Source organism: Leptonotus elevatus, chromosome 19 (assembly GCF_054856555.1).
Source record: "Leptonotus elevatus isolate MCC_2025b chromosome 19, RoL_Lele_1.0, whole genome shotgun sequence".
NCBI lineage: Eukaryota > Metazoa > Chordata > Actinopteri > Syngnathiformes > Syngnathidae > Leptonotus > Leptonotus elevatus.
The window spans coordinates 6,340,636-6,360,613 of record NC_141257.1 but is presented as its reverse complement, the minus strand read 5'-3'; the positions used below and the strand labels follow the sequence as shown (position 1 = coordinate 6,360,613).

At 40.7% G+C, this 19,978-nt stretch overlaps 1 protein-coding gene across 23 annotated transcripts in view; it reads right to left on the bottom strand.

Annotated features, from left to right (window-relative positions):
- Positions 1-332: 332 nt before the first annotated feature.
- The window catches only part of adgrb2 (adhesion G protein-coupled receptor B2), a 162,858-nt gene continuing 143,212 nt past the window's right edge, over positions 333-19,978 (bottom strand). For 12 of the 23 annotated variants that reach the window (XM_086063563.1, XM_086063567.1, XM_086063582.1 and 9 more), the window contains 6 exons: positions 18,945-19,117; positions 17,882-18,589; positions 14,734-14,769; positions 13,492-13,602; positions 4,553-4,606; positions 333-1,238 (listed from right to left, as the gene is read on the bottom strand). In XM_086063563.1, the coding sequence (XP_085919689.1) occupies positions 1,062-1,238; positions 4,553-4,606; positions 13,492-13,602; positions 14,734-14,769; positions 17,882-18,589; positions 18,945-19,117 (1,259 nt within the window). In that variant the 3' untranslated portion in view covers positions 333-1,061. Of the gene's footprint in view, positions 1,239-4,552; positions 4,607-6,669; positions 6,722-10,839; positions 10,922-13,491; positions 13,603-14,733; positions 14,770-17,881; positions 18,590-18,944; positions 19,118-19,978 lie in introns of all 23 variants that reach the window. The other 11 variants (XR_015091470.1, XM_086063574.1, XM_086063575.1 and 8 more) reach the window with 11 other exon arrangements.

Sequence of the window (19,978 nt, the reverse complement as noted above, 5' to 3'; positions counted from 1 at the left end):
TGTTTTTATGTCTAATAACAGGGTGATGCAAAATATAAGCCTTCTTCCTAGAAGGCTTATATTTCCTAGTGTGGATGGCTGTCATTTGGGACATAATAGCTCAGTGGACAAGCTCATATTAATGCACAATACAGTATGTGTCCTAAATCTTTTTTTTTCCCCCTCTCAGCTAGAGTTCCACATGGGCTAATTCTCACAGGAAATCAAACAAAGAAAAATAATGAAAAGCAACAAAACCGTATTAAAAAAACAACAACATTTCTGCTCAAAGAGACCAAACAACACAATTGTTTCAATCATAGTTTTTTTTTTTCATTAAAAGTTTCAAACCATACGGGAGGACATTTATTTAATTAAGCCATAGAAAATACAAAAACGTGAAATGCAATGTTAACACAGAGGATGTGTGCGGTGTGTCAAGATGGGACTTTTGAACTGGAACCTGAATAAGAGGATGGCATATATTTGTGAGCAGCTTTCCGTGCCCCCACCCACCAACTGATACAAATGAAAGCACAAAAAAAGACACAAAAGAGAAACAGAAGAAAATAAGAAACATAGAACTAGAATGTTTGTATCATTCATTAGCAGGGCGAAGGAATTAAATGAAAGCAGAGTGGCTGGGGGTCAGGAAGGAGGTGGGGGGGGGGGGGGGGTTCCTCCCTTCGCTATAAAAAGAGCTGATCGGTGCAGAAAGTCTTCATTTCGTTTTCTCGCCACTGAAAATCATACAACTGTTTTATTTTTATTTATTTTTTTGTTGTCCGCAATAAACATTTTCTCTGAAATACATTTTCATAGTTTCTTGGTTCACTTAAAAATGGTCTTCAGTCACAGACATGTCAAGTTTCTGTTCTGTCTTTTTTTTAATAGTCTCTGTGAAAATATAGATTAGAACAGTCTTCTCTTTAGGTCTGTCCACTGCAGGAGTAAACAAAAGTGAGCCCGGAATCCAACAGAGCATGTTGCAGACCATGTTTGTGTGTGTGTGCGTGTGTATTTTCAAGTGTTTGTTGAAGTAAATCTCTTCTCAAGTTCGGCGTCTTGATGTGTACACGTGATCACACTTCAGTCTGGAAGTCGCCCTCAGACGAGTCCGGGGTGTTTGCAGACGACGAGTCCCAGTTCTTATTGTGAAGCTCCATGCGGTCTTTCTGCTCCCCTGGCATGATGGTCAGCTCTGGGGTCATGGTCTTAAAACTGTCCCACGAGCTTCTGTCCTCGGGGTTTGACTTGTCCTGACGGGGGCGGAGAGAGCAAAAAAAAAAAAAAAACGTTACAACTTCCACATGAAAACAAGCAGATGGATAAGTGGAATCCCTGTGGGGCCAATCTTGTTTTACTGAAGTCACTTCTTGTTTTCGTTGCATTTCAGCGCATTATTTAAAGCGGTGACAATGTTCAAAAGTAGTCTGACAAGGAGGGAACAGGAGCATTTAGTTGATCAAACGCTTTTTTTTGTACAAGCCATCTGTTTAGTCACATTTACTTGGATGAGAAAATGAAGCGGGCAGCTGTCCAGACGCATTTGAGACCGAAGGACCGAAAAGTCCCAGTTGGGTGAGCTACAAATAGTTTTTGTGATTTTAGTACAAGTATGGCCTGAATTTGTAAGTACAAAAACAGCTTCTTTTAACTCATTCACTCCCAAAAACGTATGAAAATGTTTTATTTTAAATATTGCCATGGTCCCAAAAACGTAGCAGAACAAAAGAGATCAACCAGGGCCATGTTGCAACAAGCTCTTGTCCCCAATGTTTTGAACAGCTTTGTGACTAATGATTAAACTTAGCTATATTCTAATGCTAATTGCTACAAAACGATAACAGATAGAAATATACTTTTTTTTTCCTGATGAAAGAAGAGACTCTAATCTTTCTTTTGGTAGGGTCCATGATTTTATAGCAATAGAACACAATATTCTGTTGGCCTTGCAAAATCTGTCAAAATCCAGTAAAACAGCTGGGAGCGATGGCGGTTGCTTCAGTGAAAATGGCTGGAAGTGAATTAATTAATTGAATACATTTAACACAATTCAAAGATATACTTCTGTGATATTGGTTTTATTGGATTGTTAAAAATTTCCCGTTGTTTGTGTCACCCTGTATTAACGCCTACCCCAAAATAACCTTTAAAAAGCCTTTATTTTCCTCCGTTCTTGTGTATAATACGGTCACCCGATTTGCTGCTATCCTTTATTATCAGCGTGTTTTTAAAATCATATTTCACTTTATACTCTCTTAGTAATTTTAGTAAGCAATTTTTTTTTATTTCTTTACTTTGCTGTTAAATCTTTAACTGTAAAGTTAAGTATGTGAAACATATTGAATTATGTTGTTTATGAAATGCGCTATTAATAAGTGATTCTATTTTTATTTATTATTTACAAATCCTAGGTACTTGCCTTGGTACTGGTAAACGGTTAAACAGTGTGAAAAATATAATTCTTATTAAGCCTGCCCATATAATGTTGTTTTATTTTGGCATGAGTATTGATTTTTAGAACTCCTGAAGGAACTTGCCCATGATCTTAAATTTTCCTTGTCATTTGTTGGTTGCAGCAAAATCTTCAAATGTTCAGACTTGGTGGAGGTCAACACATTGGATTTTGCTGTAGTTGTCATTGTGTTTTCAAAATATGGTTTATTTCAACCCTTTATGCTACCTGGCAGACCGTGCTAACTGAAACCTACTGTAAAATCAGACTTCTATGATATACTAGAATTTTCTGCAATCGAACATAGCGAGTACAACTTACCAGTTTGCATCTCTACAACATCCTTTCTAGCTGTTTAATATCACAAACCATACACAGCAGGATGCAGGATTGCTGTTAAAAAGCATCATTCCCATCTTCCCGACATCAACCTATTTTCAGGTAATACACCGATTGAGCGGCAAACCTGCATTACCGCCTACTGCTACCAATCAGTTACACTTCGCATGGACTCGTCATGGCATGAAAGCCTCCAGGCTGTAGTTCTGTGATCGCTGCATGTGGTCCTCAGATGTGCCCCCTCTCCCCCCACACACACATGTAAAATGCATGTTGGGGGATTAACTATAGGCAGAATTAAAAGTAACATTATGCATTATTCAAATGTCACTCTTGTGCTTGTGGAGATAATGATTCGCAGAGCCGTGCTGTAGAGATTTGGGGGGGGGGGGGGGGGGGGGGGGACGAGTTGCTTGCTGGAAAATTAAAACACAAGCAAATGAGATGGATGACTTGTGATGGTGGATTATGAAAGAGAAGAGATTTCGACAACATGAAATATGTGATAGTAATCATTTTGGAATTTTCATCCTAGTTAGTTTTTATTTCTTTTTTTAGTTTAGTTTTTTGGTAGGTTTAATTAGTTTTCAGAGTGGATTTGTTAGTCTCTATTAGTTTCAGTCCTCCCACCCCCATTTTTAAGTTCCTGTGTGCAAAAATAAATAAATAAATAATGGTTCATATTGAGTAGTAAAAACGCCCCCCCCCCCCCAAAAAAAAAATAGTTTGGGAATTTTCATTTAGTTATTTTTTTGTCACTTTTATATAATATAAAAAGCGTATTTGTTATATTTTATTAGCTTTTCTTTTTTTTTTTCACCACAATTTTGTGTATTTCTTGTGCACCAGATAAAAGAAAAATCATCATAGCCTCTTCCCCTCAAAATTATTTTGAAAAATGTTAATAGTTTTATAATTTTCAATATAATTTTATTCAATTTTTAAATATTTTTCAGGGTGGATTTGTTAGTTTGTATTAGTCTTATGTTTTTATTATGTGTATTTCTTTTGAATTAATTATTAATTTTAATTAAAGTTGTAATTAAATTTGAATTCATTTTAAATGATTTATTTTTTCAAAATCACGGTGTAAGTATTGTGTAGTTTAAAACAGTTATTCAAAAATAAATAAACAAAAACAATCATCCAAATCAATAGTTTGTTATTTTCTTAGTTTTCATTCAAATAACCTTGATGTGAACATACTTTCCTGGTTATCTTGCATAGCCAAAGTCATTTATTAAGAGCATTTTAAACAGTGAGAATACTTACACCTACAAAAACTAGTTTTCCTCCAACCAATTGTGTAATTCACACACTTAATCCCAGTCTATCCGGTCACCTGAGACTCACAAAATACAACCCCGACATCCGCAGCCACACAGAATCCAGTCTCTTCCCCCCCGCCCACCCCACGATGCCGATGATCATCGCCGGAGCTCTAGGGGGCAATATCTGCCTTATTATCATTCTTGCCGCGTCAGATTCTGACAGTTGGCAAAATGAATACAAAAGGCATAATCTGGGAGCCAATTTGCATGCTAACTGCTGGCGAAGGGGCATTTTGTAGCGCAGGAGTGTGCGTAATGCAGCAGTTAAGCCCCAACACTATCCCCGGGAGAGCGGGCTAACGCGATTGTGTTGCTTCTGCATGTCTATCCCTTGCCTGTCGCCATCGACGCGGGCCTCTGTTGCGCCATGCCCAAAAGCGCCGGCTCATCCCATTTTTTTTTTTCTTCCCCCATCTACATTTCTGCCAGAAACCACTCTACTTACACTGGATGAGTTCTTTTCACCTCCAGCAGACGAAATGCTCCATCGCTTTTCCCTCTGTGGCCATGAAAAGGGCATGCAAGAAGCGGTGACCAGAGAAAAAACAAGATAGAAAGAGAGACAAGGAGGAAATCAAAATCACTCACAACTTTGCTATGAAATAACAACATTGTTCTTGCCAATGGCAGGTGAACAGGTAGCTTAGTGTTAAGACATAATTGCTTCTCTCTCTCTCTGGCTCGCTCTTGTTCTCTCTCCGCCCATCGCTCAAAGATGAATGCATGATGACGACATGCGCAGAAAAGGTCAATGACCTAATCTTGGACTTGTACACACTGGAACCATGATAGTAACTGTATCTCTTTTCGATCCGTTCCCCTCTCTGTTTGCCAAGAAGGGAAAGTTATTTGGAGGCAATTAAATCTAGAGGTGGCTTGTTTGCGCAACTCTACAAGCAGCCAATCATATTGTGTCTTACTTCGAAGTCCCCTCAAAAAATAAAAATAAAAATAAATATTTGTCAAAATTAGTGCGTTAATTTTGAGTTAATTTAAAGTTTCTTTAATGCCCCCAATTTTTTTTTTTTTACGTACATTTAATGACAACCCCTTACTTGGAAAGCCTGTACAGTGAGAATTCCAGTCGCTACGTAGCAGACACGTCCATGTCAAAAATTTGCAGTAATCAATTTAAACATAATGCATATATTTGTGGAGACTGGGGTCAAGATGTATTTTACAAAAAAAAAAAAAAAAAAAATGCAGAATTTCACAAGTTACTTCATGTGCTGATTCAAATCCAAACAAACGGATAAGCTTGCTACAAATTACCAAATCAAAATGTTTACCCTTTGGTTTTGTCAGACGAACACCAAAGTGGACAAATTATACAAATATTTACTCGGAGATGCCTTGAAAGAACAACATTTGATTCATATTTACAAAAAAAAAAGAAAAAAAAAGGTTCTAGCTCTCATTGGCAATTTATGAAACACTTGTTTTAGTCTCTACAAGGCTCCCTCCCTAAAATCCTGCTTTCTTTCTAATCTGTCAAATTATGGATGATTGCCTGGCCGTCATTGGTAATTACTTACTTACTCAGGTCATCTTGACACAAAACTGGGGTAAAAATAATAGTGGAATCAGACTGATTCGGAGAGCTTTCCTAATATTTATTAGTACTGTTATGTTATAAGCGTACTTTCAACATCAATTTTACAGTAGTTGCTATATCTGCAGCAGTAAACAATAAATAATAATTAAATAATCTTCTGTAGCATCCAATAATGTGTGTTTGTGAAAATACAACAAATAAAAAACACATTCTTTGTTGCGCAAATACTTTTTTCTTTAACTGAATGTAAATCATGCTCAGTCACGTTGGACACTAAAATGATTTCCAATAGAACCCGTAAGTAAATATTGATTGGACGTTTTGTAAGTGCTAATTAGAAAATACCAGTAAAAACAAATCCTTTAAAGAAGTTCAAACAGAAAGTCCTAATTTCACTGATTCATCTGAAAAGAACATGTTTGAAATTTTTAGATTTATTTTGATTTATGGAGGTGTCAAAGGTGTTTTATAGGTTTGACTAACTGCCCACCAACATAATTGTAATTCAAAACAGCATTCTTAATTGAATAATTGATACCAAAAAAAATAAAAAATCGTGCGAAATCCCCTATTGTAAAAAAAACAATAGCAAAACACTGTACCCTACCTTGACAATGTCAATCACCTTTGTAATCTCTAATATTCTTATGGAGCCCATATTAAAGCCTCATGAAGCCATGTAAAGATGACTAATGCAGTGCCAGTAGGCACAACTCAGACAGCAGAAGTAAAAGCACCAGACTCTACCATAAAAATGTAACAAAAGCCAACATTTGCCCCTAAACTATTTTCTGAGAGGAAGCTACAAGTGGCACAAACAGTTCTGGGAAAAAATATGCCACTGCACAAACATCTACTGGCAATCTGAAATCCAATTTTTGGAAGGAGGAAGTCTACCACCCAGTCACTCAGAGATCCTCTCTTTTGGAGCACAGAATGTTAATTTTTGGGAGATAACTTGTGGGAAGACGAAGGGGAGTGTGACAGGTGAGTGGGTTAAACTTTACCTTTGTTGACTTGGATGCCCATGGATCTGCTGACTGTTTGGCTACATTCAAACTGAGACGTGACAATAAGCAACACAAAGACCCCCGTCAGCCAACAAAGGACATGAAACAGGGGGAAAAAAGCAAAAGAAAAATCAATAAAGGCAAAGTATAGCAAAGTAAAATACATATGGAGTGTTAGGCTCACATACAAAAATGTAAATGGCAGAACACATGGAAAAAACAACAGTAAAAAAATGCAAAAGCAGATTGAGTGGATACCAGAAATTGTTTTTAAGTTATTTTTTTTATTTTACATCAGTCAGCAATAGCAACAGTTGTGATCGCCGGCTTTAGCCTCATTTGCCCTTTAGTTGCAAAAAAAAAAAACGGGTTCTCCGAGTAACAAGGGCCTTCAAAGAAGCCAAATTAGGAGAATGTAGGGCGAATAAATTCCATTAGTGCAACACATTGCAAACAAACGAGCAATCAGACGCACGTTGTCTGGGCCGTAATGAGAAGCAATGTGATCCGCGGCCAGCGCCGCCGCCACACTCAAAACAGTCCCCTCACTAGTGAATCAGCCTTTTTACGCCTCTCTTTAATTGGCCCAAAGACACTAAGTGAGCCCGAACAGCATTATGCCGCTTGGTGCTTGAAACCAGAGTTCAGCTTGCTTGATTTCCAAGCCACTGCTACACAAAGCATGTCTATACTCTATGCGCTGTTTTCATGGCAAATTTGAATGTAGGGAAGCAAACCGAGGAAGAGGGTATTAATTAGAAAGAAGCAGAGGGAGGAATAATTAATCAATTAAGGCATCAAATGAGTAGGAAGGGAAGAACCGAGGGAGACAGTGAGATAGATCGTGTCAGGCTGTGAGGACAAACAGAGGGGAATTAGACCAGGGGAAAAAAACAGGCAGATAAGCAGGCAGACTTTATTGTTGAAATATGAAAAGGCCCTTTTGCTAAACTCCAGCAAATTGATTTTCAGGACCTCCAGGGTTTTAAGTGCAAGCAAATTGTCCACCCTCAATCAACAGAAAAAATAATTGCTTCTTTGTCATTTTAAATGATCTATCTTCAATTTACGAGACATTACCAAAGCACACACATTACCTTAGCTAAGCGTCCCTCCGGTTGCCAAAAAGCATTAATTAAAGTTTGCACGGTTAAGTATAGAGTCATAAAACCATCACCCTGAGTCTGACCTCTTCTTTTTATGATGCAGCCTAATGGAAGAACCCCCTCTTAAGATCTTCACCACAATAGGCTACGTAGCATTGGGATTCTATGTCACGGCAACCTAAGCAACAGTGACCACAATTTGGATGAAAATCACCAGGAAGCACTTATAACAAATTGAATTGCGAACCAATCTGGTCAATCTTTAGCTAATGCTAAATGCTATCTTGGTTGACGGTTCAACAGCGTTAAACAAGTCAATATTGACCCTCACCATTATCCAACCATTTTTGCTTGGTCCCAGCAGCGATTAGAAGTTGGCATTTACCTTGCACCGGTCCCGCATTGTAAAATAGGAAATATGCCGGCAGAAAAGCTTAACTTAAAATGGGTCTGACTGGCTACCGCAGCGTTATGTTTGTAGGACTAAATTTCCCATGATTCTTAGACACAGAAGCAGGAAGTAGTTCTAGTTCCACTATGACGAAAACATGCCTGTTAGGGATTAGATAGATGTGTCTATTGGCTTGATGACCAGACAAAAGCAAAAAACTAGGACGGGACCTGATTAAAAAACGGGACAAAAGGACACAGGGCGACAAACCCGAGACTGTTAAACAGGGACTATCTAATTTAAAACAAATGGGGACCGTCGCGGTTAACCAGGAATGTCTCGGCTAAACCGTGACGTCTGGTCACACCGAGCAAGCGAGAACAAGTTTCTCTTATCACCGTCTCCATTTGCATTTTGCACAAGACACATGGTGTCTATCTAAGGGAAGCCAAGCACCCTTTCATTTAATCAAGAACACAGCAGGCGACAGGAGGGATACGCTGGATACACCTTCGAAGAGCCACGAAATGCATCAGCCATCCCATTATGCGGTGAAACCGCTTCCCTCTCTTCTACCCTTGCGTGCACATGCAGCATCCATCCTACACAAGCATAAGTATGACATCATAAGTACCACATGCAAATATGTGTTACGACCATTTGAACCCTGCAAAGACAAAAGACGCTCCTGGTTTTGTCTGCCAAGAAGCAGCTCCGAAATCCAAACAATAGAGCAGGCGCAAGTGCCCGTACGTTCCCACGCTGTGCATACACTGCATACTGACTCTCACTAACCTCTCTGACTCTATGCTTTCTCTATTAGGAATAACAGTTAAAATGCACTCTGAATCTCTCATTGCTGTCTAAGAGGCTTAAAACACTGACATTTGAATTATCCAGTAATTCTTTTGTAACATTTATTGTGCATACCCAAAAGTCAAAATCAAAGCTCGGGACATAATGTTACTCATATTCTAAATACCGATATCTTCAAATGATGTACTACACCGAGATTAAAAGGTAAGTATGAAGACTAAAGCAATCAACATCTTAACAGAAAAACCTGTGATTGCTTTTCATCATTTGGGGTTAATGGGGAGCTTTGTGATGAAGTGTCTTTCTGCCTTCTTACAGGTTCTTTTCATTTGCGCTAATTGAGCATAACGCTGAGGTGTTACTTCACAGCCCATAGCTATCAACTTGGTAAAATTATTAGCATTACAAACAAGGTAGTAAAAAAAAACTGAATGGCGTAATATTTGTGTGAAACGGAAAAACAAGGAAAACAGAAATGGTGAGATTGAAGATCTGTGATGGTTCTTCTTATACCCGGTTTACTTTAAGCCCGGTGCACTTAGTTGGAAAATTGAATTAAGATGGCGAAGTAGAAAAACGTGTCCAAATCTTGTTTTTTCTCTGTTGGGACATTTTCTGGTATCCACTCATCTCCTCAACAAAGTCAGCACATGGATCCAACCTTACCAGAGAGGGAAAATGGATCAAGCTTTCTTAAGCCTTTGTGATATTTCAGAGAGGCACCCGTACACACAGCACGGTGTTTAGCCCTGTTTGGTGCCAATGGCCACGTTTATGACGAGAATATAATAGTTTATGAGGTGATTATAAGTCTGTTTGGACGGTTCATTGTCTTTCTGATTTATTCCGAAGTTATAGTGGTTAGGAGGCTTTAATTCAGGCTTGGGAAGAGACGCAATGGCTTCATGGTTGGGCACGCCACACAATGAAGACACAGCGGTGAAAGCATAAAACAAGGGGCTTTGTCAACAACAAAAATATTGTTTTTTTTGTTTGTTTGTAAGGTAACTCTCGTCAAGCATTCAATCATCATTGGAAACGGAAAATGGTATGTTTGTATAACTTGTACGGGGCACGATGCTGCGACACGCATATATTTGTCAGACAACACACTGGGAAGGCAATACTACCACTTCACTATGAGACACGTCACAGTCATATTCACAGCTAAAAATAGACACTGATTGAAACAGGAATATTTGTGGACTCTTAATAATGGCCTCTGTCAATTGTGGCCATGATTGCACAACATTTCCCATTCCACATGTGGTGCACTAATAATGTCAGATTACAATTTGAAATTGAGATTATTTTTTTAAATAGGAGCATTACTGAAAAAAAAAAAGGGTCAGTCATTGGTTTAATCATTTTATATGAGAGCTGATAGATTTAATTGAACTCAAGTCTATCTTATGGTCTTCAATATGATGAGGAAGGGCAAAGCTGTAGTTCCATGTGACAAAAATCTGTCAGTTCACTTTCCACCAAGCATTACAGTTCAGTTCAACTCATATTGACAGTGTCATTGGTATTCTGGCTTCTGTTTCCACTATGGCTGCGTAGGGATGGTGAGTTATGTAAATAGATTCATCAGGTTGCATTTTGTCTAACTCTACTTCTTTTTTTATCTGAAATTGGGATTACAGTTAGGAGAACATAACTAAGTACTCTACAATTATAATCTGTACTCTACTGCTTGGTGAAAATGGGACTGCTATGACTTTTCAACACAGACACTGAACATCCAGTGGCAAATAACGAGATGCAGATGAGTGAACTGTTCACCACCAAGTAGGACTACTTTATGTGACTTGACTTGCTCTACCGCACAAGGTTTATGCTAACATTCCTTACGTTGACTTTCTTTGTAAACCAAAGAAGCTCTGCGTACGAGCGATGGTTCTTTGTTGTGCCTTGGTGGTGGAGGTGGGGGAACCTGGTTTAGAAAAGGTTAAAGGGTGTTTAGGTCCTCGGCAACAGTAATGTTTTGACACATTGGAACAAGGAGGACTCGTTAGCCACAATAGCTAACAAATCAAGAGGATAGAGAGCGCCGAAGAGCGAGAGAGACACAGTCATGAGCAGATCTGAGTGATCGTTACAAGATAAGTGAACCGTCTTGACTTTAAGGATGTTTCAACTTTATACTGCTCACGTAGCGAACGTTAATATCATTGACATTACCTGTCACATGGCAAAGCACAGAGATTATGAAAGTTAATGTGAAATTATTAGATCATTACTCATACTGTAATTGTCTATTAAGTGGAGGTGACACGGGGCGCTTAAGAAAAAAACAACAACAACAACAACAACGGTTAACACGATGACGGAGGTGCACCAGGACACACGATATAATAAGTCTTACACACAAACACCCACACACACACATCTCATCTCCATAATTACTGTATAGTCAGCATGTCCATGTATGGGGGTGACTCTCAAAGTGAGTTGTTGACAACGGCACAGCTAAATTGAAGCTGGGTCCTGTCAAAGGCCTGACACTGATAGCATTAGCTGGGTAATTATTCACAGTTAAGTGAACTGCCCACTTTCTTTTTATGTAATGGATTCGGATGACTATACCATATGTAGAGGAAACCACACTTTCCTTCATGATTCCTTCTGCGTCACCAATTTAGAGATTATATGCACACCAATGTATCATTTAGATTAGTAGAAAATGGACCAATATTATCCTGAAAATAATATCGCCTTATTTTAACTAAGTAACTACTTTGAAATGTTACCAACCGTAATCGAGAAAACCTATAAAAATAACAACATATAGCTCGTGCTTTTGCTGGCAGTACGTCGTTTTTCTTGTCCTTCAATAAATATTTTCTTGACAATACAGGTAACAAATAGCCGTCCAGAGCCTGTGACAGTCTTGATCAAGATATTGACCCAATTCCATAGTGCATAGTGTGAATTTCCAAGAATGTGTGCGGGCTGCATGGCATGGCCAATATGAGATATGTCAGGCTTCATTCCTCCACGGGTGATGCAAAATGGATGTGAAGCAGTGTGGTGCCGACGCCCGGGGAAAGCACACCTATGGAGGCTGCCGAAGTCTCCGTGGCTGTGCCCTCCACAGATGAGAAGAGTGCGGGTATGTGTTTAAAACTTAATGAAACTGTCCCTCTGAAGGTTAGCACAGAGTGAGCTGGGACTGACTTTCATCTGCTGCTAATGGTCTTTTAATGAGTCAAAGACGCCTCAGTATTATGCGCTTATAGGCACCCACCCGAGACACCCCCTCTGCACGTACACGTATACACACACAGTCTTTGTCACACAAAAGTACTCCAACTATGGATTCTGCTACAGACACATTAACTAATTGGACATGGAGACAAAGCACCTCTGGTAACGGCAGACGTGTTGTCTTCACTAGCAGTGCATGGCGATAAGCTAATGAACTTGCAAGTGGGGGGCTTCACAAGTCTGAATGTGCAGAATTTACTAATTGTCTACGTGTGCTCTTATCCCCTGGTAGACAACAGCTAGAATCAAGTGCCTTGACCAATAGGAAGAATTGATTAACTTAATGCCAATTTCAGGGTATGGAAAGTTATTTGAAACACTTACGTATGAGGTTATACAACATTAGTTTCCGTATTTACCGTAGGCGTGTTCTAATATATATATATATATAAAGGGCTGTACACGAATCGGTGACACTTGAGCGAATTGGCTGTTGAAAATGAACGCCAAATGAGAATGCTCGCTTTTAAATAAAACATATTGTCAGAGAGGACTGTTTGGATGGTACGAGAGGAATGTTTGGATGGCACATCCAGGTTCCCTGTGTCTGCGATATCTACATGGGGAGTGCACATGCATGAAAGCTACATATGAGGTTCATTCGAGTGGATGTCTGTAAGTAGTTGGGAATATTTGACTGGCTATTGCCGTCCTAGCAACGGTAATATTTGGCCAGCCTTGTTATTGGCCAGCTAACGCCATGCTAGCGGCATCCAAAAAGCAAGGAAGGCGCTAGTAGGAACGTAGATGGCTTTAAAATGGGGCCAAAGAGAAAACAAACTTCTTTATTCTCCCGTTCCATTACCCAGGGTAGGCTACGGGATCCTGGAGGTTTAAGTTATTTTAAAATAAAAAGTTCAACCATACCGCGTGTTGATACGCTGCGTCAATGTGCCGGTGTGTGCTCCACTCCGATACGTTTAAATGAGAAGTGATTATGGCTTTGTAAAGCACTAGATATTTTGATCAAAATTGTATTTTTAATTTGATGGACTATGACGTGTTTTTACGGCAAACGTATATTGAGTAACCAGTTGAGTTGATTTGGTGGCTAATGTCATCCAGAATAGGGTCCAAGCTCGTTTGTTGGGGTCCATTTTTTTTTTTGTAATGCACCGTAACTAGCACTGCCGTGTCAAGGGGCTCAGTGAGGTTGTGTCAAAGTGCAGGGCTTAAGGATATAGTTGAATTGGTGCAGGGAGGCTACCGATCTATATTTTAGGCAGATGGTCTTACCTTGAATGTGGACATGGCTGGGTCCCTGCTATACCTGTCTATGGTGTGGAACTTGGAGTGGTTGAGCTCATGGTACAGCTCAGAGTGTCTTTTGCGAGTGTGCATCACTTTCTGGAAGGGAAGAAAGGAAGGGGACACCAAAAATGAACCAAAGAGAAAACAAAATAAGAGGAAAGGGTGGGAGGGTAGGAGTGGGGTGGGCAAAAATGGGGTTTCTGTGGGGGTTTGGTGGAGGAGAAAATGGCTGCAAAACTGAGGGGACTACAGTGATATTCCTTATTAAATGGATTAAAGATGGCCGATAACTTGCTGGATGGCTCTTACCTATTTCTATGCTTTTTTTAGAATTTGGCAATTGGAGGTGTAATATTAGGTAACGATCATTGGTGTGAATGAGGTGTTCATTTTTTAATGATAGTGTTGGATGATTCAGCTATTTCTAACTAAAATCCCATTTTCCAAAGCGTAACAGTCCCAAACGGGTCTCACACCCCCCAAAAAAGTGTGATCTTTGAACAAAATATAACCTAAGTGTAAAATCAAACAAATGCAAGGCTAATTCCTATCTGTTTTCATGCAACAGCCAGTAGTGAATCCAGTGAAATTGCCAGAAACAGTTAGTAGCTTGCCACAAGTCATACAAACACTATAAACTTATGTTTTCTAATAAGGTCAAAAGTGAATGTCCAGTCTTTAAGACAATCTGATTAGAACTAAAAACCCTCAAATAATCGAGGAAAATTCTTAATTTATGGCTACTTTGGATAGTCATGAAAAGACTGGAAATTCACAGGAAACCCGGGTTCTACAGAGACCATGACTAACACACAGACACACACAGCCAAACTATGTTGTTCCAACAAAAAAGAACCAGCCAGTCAACCAAATGCAGTGACCCAAAACTCAACTACTAGTAATTATCCAGACACAAGGAACACTGCTGTTTCTTAAACCAGAACCCCCACGGCTACATTGCAGCATAATCTCTCTTAATTGTACAAGACAGTGGGATGTGTAACCCATCATGTTATCATTTATCACCGCATTAATTTGTTGAGACAGAAAAAAGGGCATTTGTTGGAGAAACAGCATACTATGAAAGTCTGTTCCGAAACCGTTATTTGCACGTCATGCAAGGGGGAGGGGTTAAGCGATGCTCCTAAGTACACTACTCAAGTCCTGGCAGAAGCACAATAAAGCATAGACAGGCAGGTAAAAAGGTTACGACGTCCAAGACCTTACCTCAAAGTCCAGCTCAGAGTATCGTACTCTTTTCCTCTGCAAGAGGAGAGGGCCCAGAGGAGAGAAGAAAGCATCAATGTCCACCCCTAGGATTTATCTTTAACTCTGACCCTTGCCTTGGGGTCATTTAGTTAAAAAAAGAAGAGCGGTAATATGTTCAGGTTTCCCAACATTCTTACAGTCCACAAGAACAGGCTAATTATTCTGACTATTCCGATATAATGAGATTAGTGAAGTTTAATAACCAAGAATTAGTGAACATTTTTCTCAGATGACACAGACTCAAATACAACCACATAATCGGCAGAATGCATCATTCTTTGAGACACGTCCATGGAAATTACAGGAAAAAAAGAACACTTGATTAAACATACAAAAAACTGTTTTAATCCTCAAATCTGTTTAAAGTCCTTCACTATCCTCGCCGTACAATACCGCAAACGGCGTATAAGCGAGCGGCACACAAGCCGCCAATTTAGCAGCCGCAGATGTTTCCAACTCATCTGGCCATGAAACCGAGTGGTGCCGTGTTCCATCTCCTGCTCGGAGCACGTGTCGTCTGCCAAATTTGCATTTGGCACCGAGTTGAGCTTCTCCCCCACAGCGAGTTAAAAGCTGTGTTTACGCTGCAAAAGGGCAGAGTTGCTGATCGAAGGCAAAGGCAGCCAAGTTTTTTCAAAGGTAAAGACATTAAAGCGGTTTAAAGAGTTAATCACATAAAAGTATCCACTTTTTTCTCGTTCTTATCCTTAGCTTTAATAAAGGATCCGGTAATCAAGCTCACTTAGAAAGATGGCAAGCATACGGCGTGCCGTGGAACGCTTTGTTAAGGTGCAAAATGGCCTTGCAAAGACTTAGTGGACAATCATCAGAAACTTTCAACACAACGGATGGCTTTACTTGGTTTTCAAAACAAATTAAAAGTTTTTTAGGGACTATTACGCAATATAGTTAGTCCTCCAAATTATAATTGTTATCTACTATGCACCTTAGTTTTTATACAAAGTTGTGAATTTCTGAAAAGCAGGCATCATACAAATTGAAGGATTGGATGGTGAGTTGGGGTTGGTATAAAACTCATTATCCTGCCAGTACTGACAGACGCCCATTTTGCTGACGAAAGATGAGAAACTTAAAAACAATGTGTGTTTTTGTCTGTAGGGTTGCTCGGTCCACGATGTTTTATTTTTTATTTTTTTAGGGCTGTGTGAACTGCAGTTAGGGTTAGGGTAGGGTTAGAATCTGTCCACCTATCGGGGCAAGGGAGGAGCCCTGATTGCCGTATTGGCTTCAGGTGCGTGACCAGCTGTGGTCATTAGTGGCCACAGTTTAAAAGGATGGTGGTCAGACTGGCTGGTTGGTCTGACTGTTCATGCGTGTTTGCCCACCTTCGGTTGCTTGCTTGTTTTAGTTAGCCAGCCCAATACCTTTTGTGTGATTTTGCTGTAAATTTGTTAATTCATCCATCACTCATCATTCATTCGTTTTTGCCTCTAAGGCAGTTGGGAGAGTGGCCCAACATTCGGGAGCGTCAGCTCCATTTCGTTTTTGTGAGTTATAGTGTCGTGTGCGTTAGCGTCTTTGAGTGTGTTGTCCTCATGTCCACCCGTTTTGTTCCAGTGTGCCCCTTTTTACTGCCACTTCTCCCTCCTTCAAGTGTGAAAAAGTACCGATAGACCTCACAGTCCGTCACTGACAGACGCCCATTTTATTGGCAAATGACGGACTGACAGAACCTAGTTGCCCACCTCTGTCTATTGGTCCTAAAAGAGTGGTGAAGAAGTGATGACGGAAGTGTGGTTCAAATAAAATGATGGACGAATGATGACGGAAAGGTGCCTGGGGTACTGATGAATAACAGACCGGCAACATTTTGTAAATTGCCAATCTCTGGTAATGTTATGTACTGTTATACTGTTTAGGTAGGAAGGGAAGAGTGGTTGGGCACATGATCATATGACCAAGGGAAAGACTGTATAGTACTGCTTACTGCTACATGGTATACACATCGGTGCTTGGTTTCCTGAGTTCGATGAACCGACGAAAGCTTTTAACACACTCACTGCCGGCCTGAAGTGTGAAATATAGGTCCAGAAAGTAAAAACTCTGTCACGGATTGTCTTGAGCCACAGGTGCTTCTGACCGACGGGTAAACGGGCTCCTATGGAGCTGATTTATCTGGCGGTGGCACCTAAAGCCAAACTGTGGCAGGGTTTTTTTCCTTTCTGGACTTCTAAAGATCAGAGGTGTCAAATCCAGTTGACACCTCTGATCTGATTTTTACAGCTGTCAAGCCAATGAATCTTTGACGTCTGTAGCCATCATTGGCAACAAGAGAGTTTTAATGAGGCTTCAAATCAAAAAATCGACTATCAACAGCTTAATAATTTCTGCAGTGTAGGGCCATTATACAGCCATATAACCTTTTTTGGATTGTGTTAGTGTTACAACATGATGATTTAATTTCAAGAGACAGTCCTTCCTCACAACATTTAGCAAGCATACAATCACAGAGTAAAATTATAACCTATTTTTGTATGCCGGTTGTGAACTTGTGGCTCTCCTGAGTGTTAATGACTCATCCTTGTCATCATCAAGCCGTAATGAAGCCTCTCCACCGATGGGGAAAGTGTCCTTTTCATCGTTTTAATAAACTTTATGAGTCAATCTGATCTCCGTGTGTCACTGCTGATGTAAATGTCGCATGCAGGGTTTTCTCAGAATCTGACTCACTGACTCGCTCACATCCACACATGCACCAAAGAAAATTCGTCATTACAGTAACGATACTGCTCATGAGCGATAGATGGTATTCACATACTGATGTATACGGTACGGTGAAAGAACGCTTGAATGGTTTATTTAGGTCACTGTCCACTTATAAGTGTCAATTTAATATGTTTTTCAAGCATTTGCTTTACCTATTTACTTATCTTTCTGAATATTACCTATTTATCTTGGGTAGTGGCTAAATTTTCCGTAAATTATAATCTATAATACCGTATTATCATACCATCTTTTTTTAATGTATCTTTTCATTCCAACACTATGCCTAACAACTTAATAACCTGAAGTCAAAAACTAAACATGGCTGTCAATTTGGAGCTCCACAGGGAGCCCCTCTTGGCCCTCTCACCATTGTACCTACCTCTAGGGATCCTGCTGAGAGGCTAGCATTGGCATTGTTGCTGCCCAGGTTGCGTGGCAGGGTTCTGGTTCTCTCCACCGTTGTTCCCCCTGTCAGAATTTGTCTGACTGATGGCCTCTGGCCTGGCTTCAGCTGGAGTGAATGCCCATGAGGATGCACGTGCCCCCCGTGGGAGTGTACGAGACCGCCCGGAGCCATCACGTGGCTGTGTCCGTGGGGCAGCGTTTTGATTGTCCCGTAGGAGCGGTTCAGGTTCATGTTGATGTTCATATCGCCCACGCTGGACGGCACAAAATCGGCCGGGTAGGCCTCGCTCTCGGCAGGATGGAGGGTCAAAGGAGAAGGGGGAGGAGGGAAGGGAGGGTCCTCGACAGCGATGTTGAGGGGCTTGTCTTCGCCTCCCAGTCCCAGGCCTCCTCCTTGGGTGGATGGCGTCGGGGGTTTGATGCTGACCGTCCGTCGAGGTAAAACCATATAGTCCCCCTCGCCTCCGCTGCCTCCTCCGCCGCCACTCCCCCCGCTCCCGGCACTTCCGTCCTGGGAGGTGTTGGAGGACCCGGGCGGTCTAGCCCACCCGAGGCCACTTTCGGTGCACAAGTAGATTGGAGCGCCGCAGCGCTGCTGCGCCTGTTGCCTCTGCTGATCGACATTCATTTCCTTCTTCAATGACGTCTCGCTCAGCTCATTGAGACCTCCAAGCGGTGGAACCTTGCGCAAGTAAAAGGTTAGTTAGACATGTTATCATTATTTTAAAGGCAACACCATAGGTATAGTTCATATTTCATCTGGTATTAAGGCTTTCAAAAGTGAGAGACAAACTTTCCCTTTCATGTTGCACTTGATTTGAGTGAGTTTTCCAGCCTCAATGGGTATCTTTTTAAGTGATGTTAGCATTTCTGAAACTTATCTGATGGCATAAAAAAGTTATTTCTTATGAAAAGTCTGCAATGTATCTGGAAGGACAGTCTTTACAGTATTCCCACAGGATGGAAGGAAATTGTCAAATATTTAACTACACTGACTTTAATGTTTATAGGAGCATTTTAAGATATGATTCCCGTACCTGCACAATAAGATTGGGAGGGGGGATGTTCCCAGGGAGGGAGCTGAAGTTGACTCCGACTCCCCCGTCCTGATGGGCAGCAAGTTTGGGGTCATCGTCGTCATCCAGGGATATCCGGGACAAGGTTCCAGTTATGGTGGCTGGGTTACAGGTGTTCACCTCCTTGAAAATGACTGAAGGGAAATGAGGTACAAATGGTTCCCATTGGGAGAGCAAAGGGACAGAGGGTGGAGGAGAATCGGGATGAAGCATTAGGTTGTCAAAAGAGGGAGGAGCGGGTAAGAGGAACAGGCCAGGGGCAAGGAGATTTTAGGAAGGAAGAGGAATGAGACATTCATATAACAAGGTTTAGAACAGTAAGGGAGGATGAAGCTAACAAAGTGAATACAGCAATATCTCATTTCCAGTGAAAGGTTTTATTTGGCTCCCTCTATTTTTGAGTTTTGTCTTTTTAACCTGAAGTGTTTTTCCAAGCTCACAGTTGGCTCCAAAGCCACAATTATATTAGCTCACAGAATGAACATCAGTGCAAAATGCTTTGTCCCCAAAATGAAACCGGGCCAAATCCCTTTATTATCCCGTGGTCTCTGATCATGCTGACGTATCAGCAGGCATCTGCTGATGGTGAACTATTTCATTTTCCTATTTACTGCAATGCTGTAAAATCAGGGGTGTCCAAATCCGGCCCCCAAGGGCCACTATCCCGCACGTTTTAGATGTTTTCCTCCTCCACCAGATCTGATTCAAATAATTAGTATCGCTATCAGGCTTGTGCAGAGCTTACTGATGAGCTGATCATTTGAATTAGGTGTTCTGGAGGACGGGGATATCTAAAACACAGGTGTCAAACTCCGGTCATCGAGGGCCACTATCCTGCATGCTTTAGATGCAAGTCGAAAATTTGGGTTACATTGCCAGCATAGGAACGGAACTCCGCCGTAACTTGAGGACTCCCTGTAGTGGCCTTCGAGGACCAGAGTTTGACATCCCTGCTTTAAATTGAACAAAGCATCCACTAATAGTTGCTTGAGGTA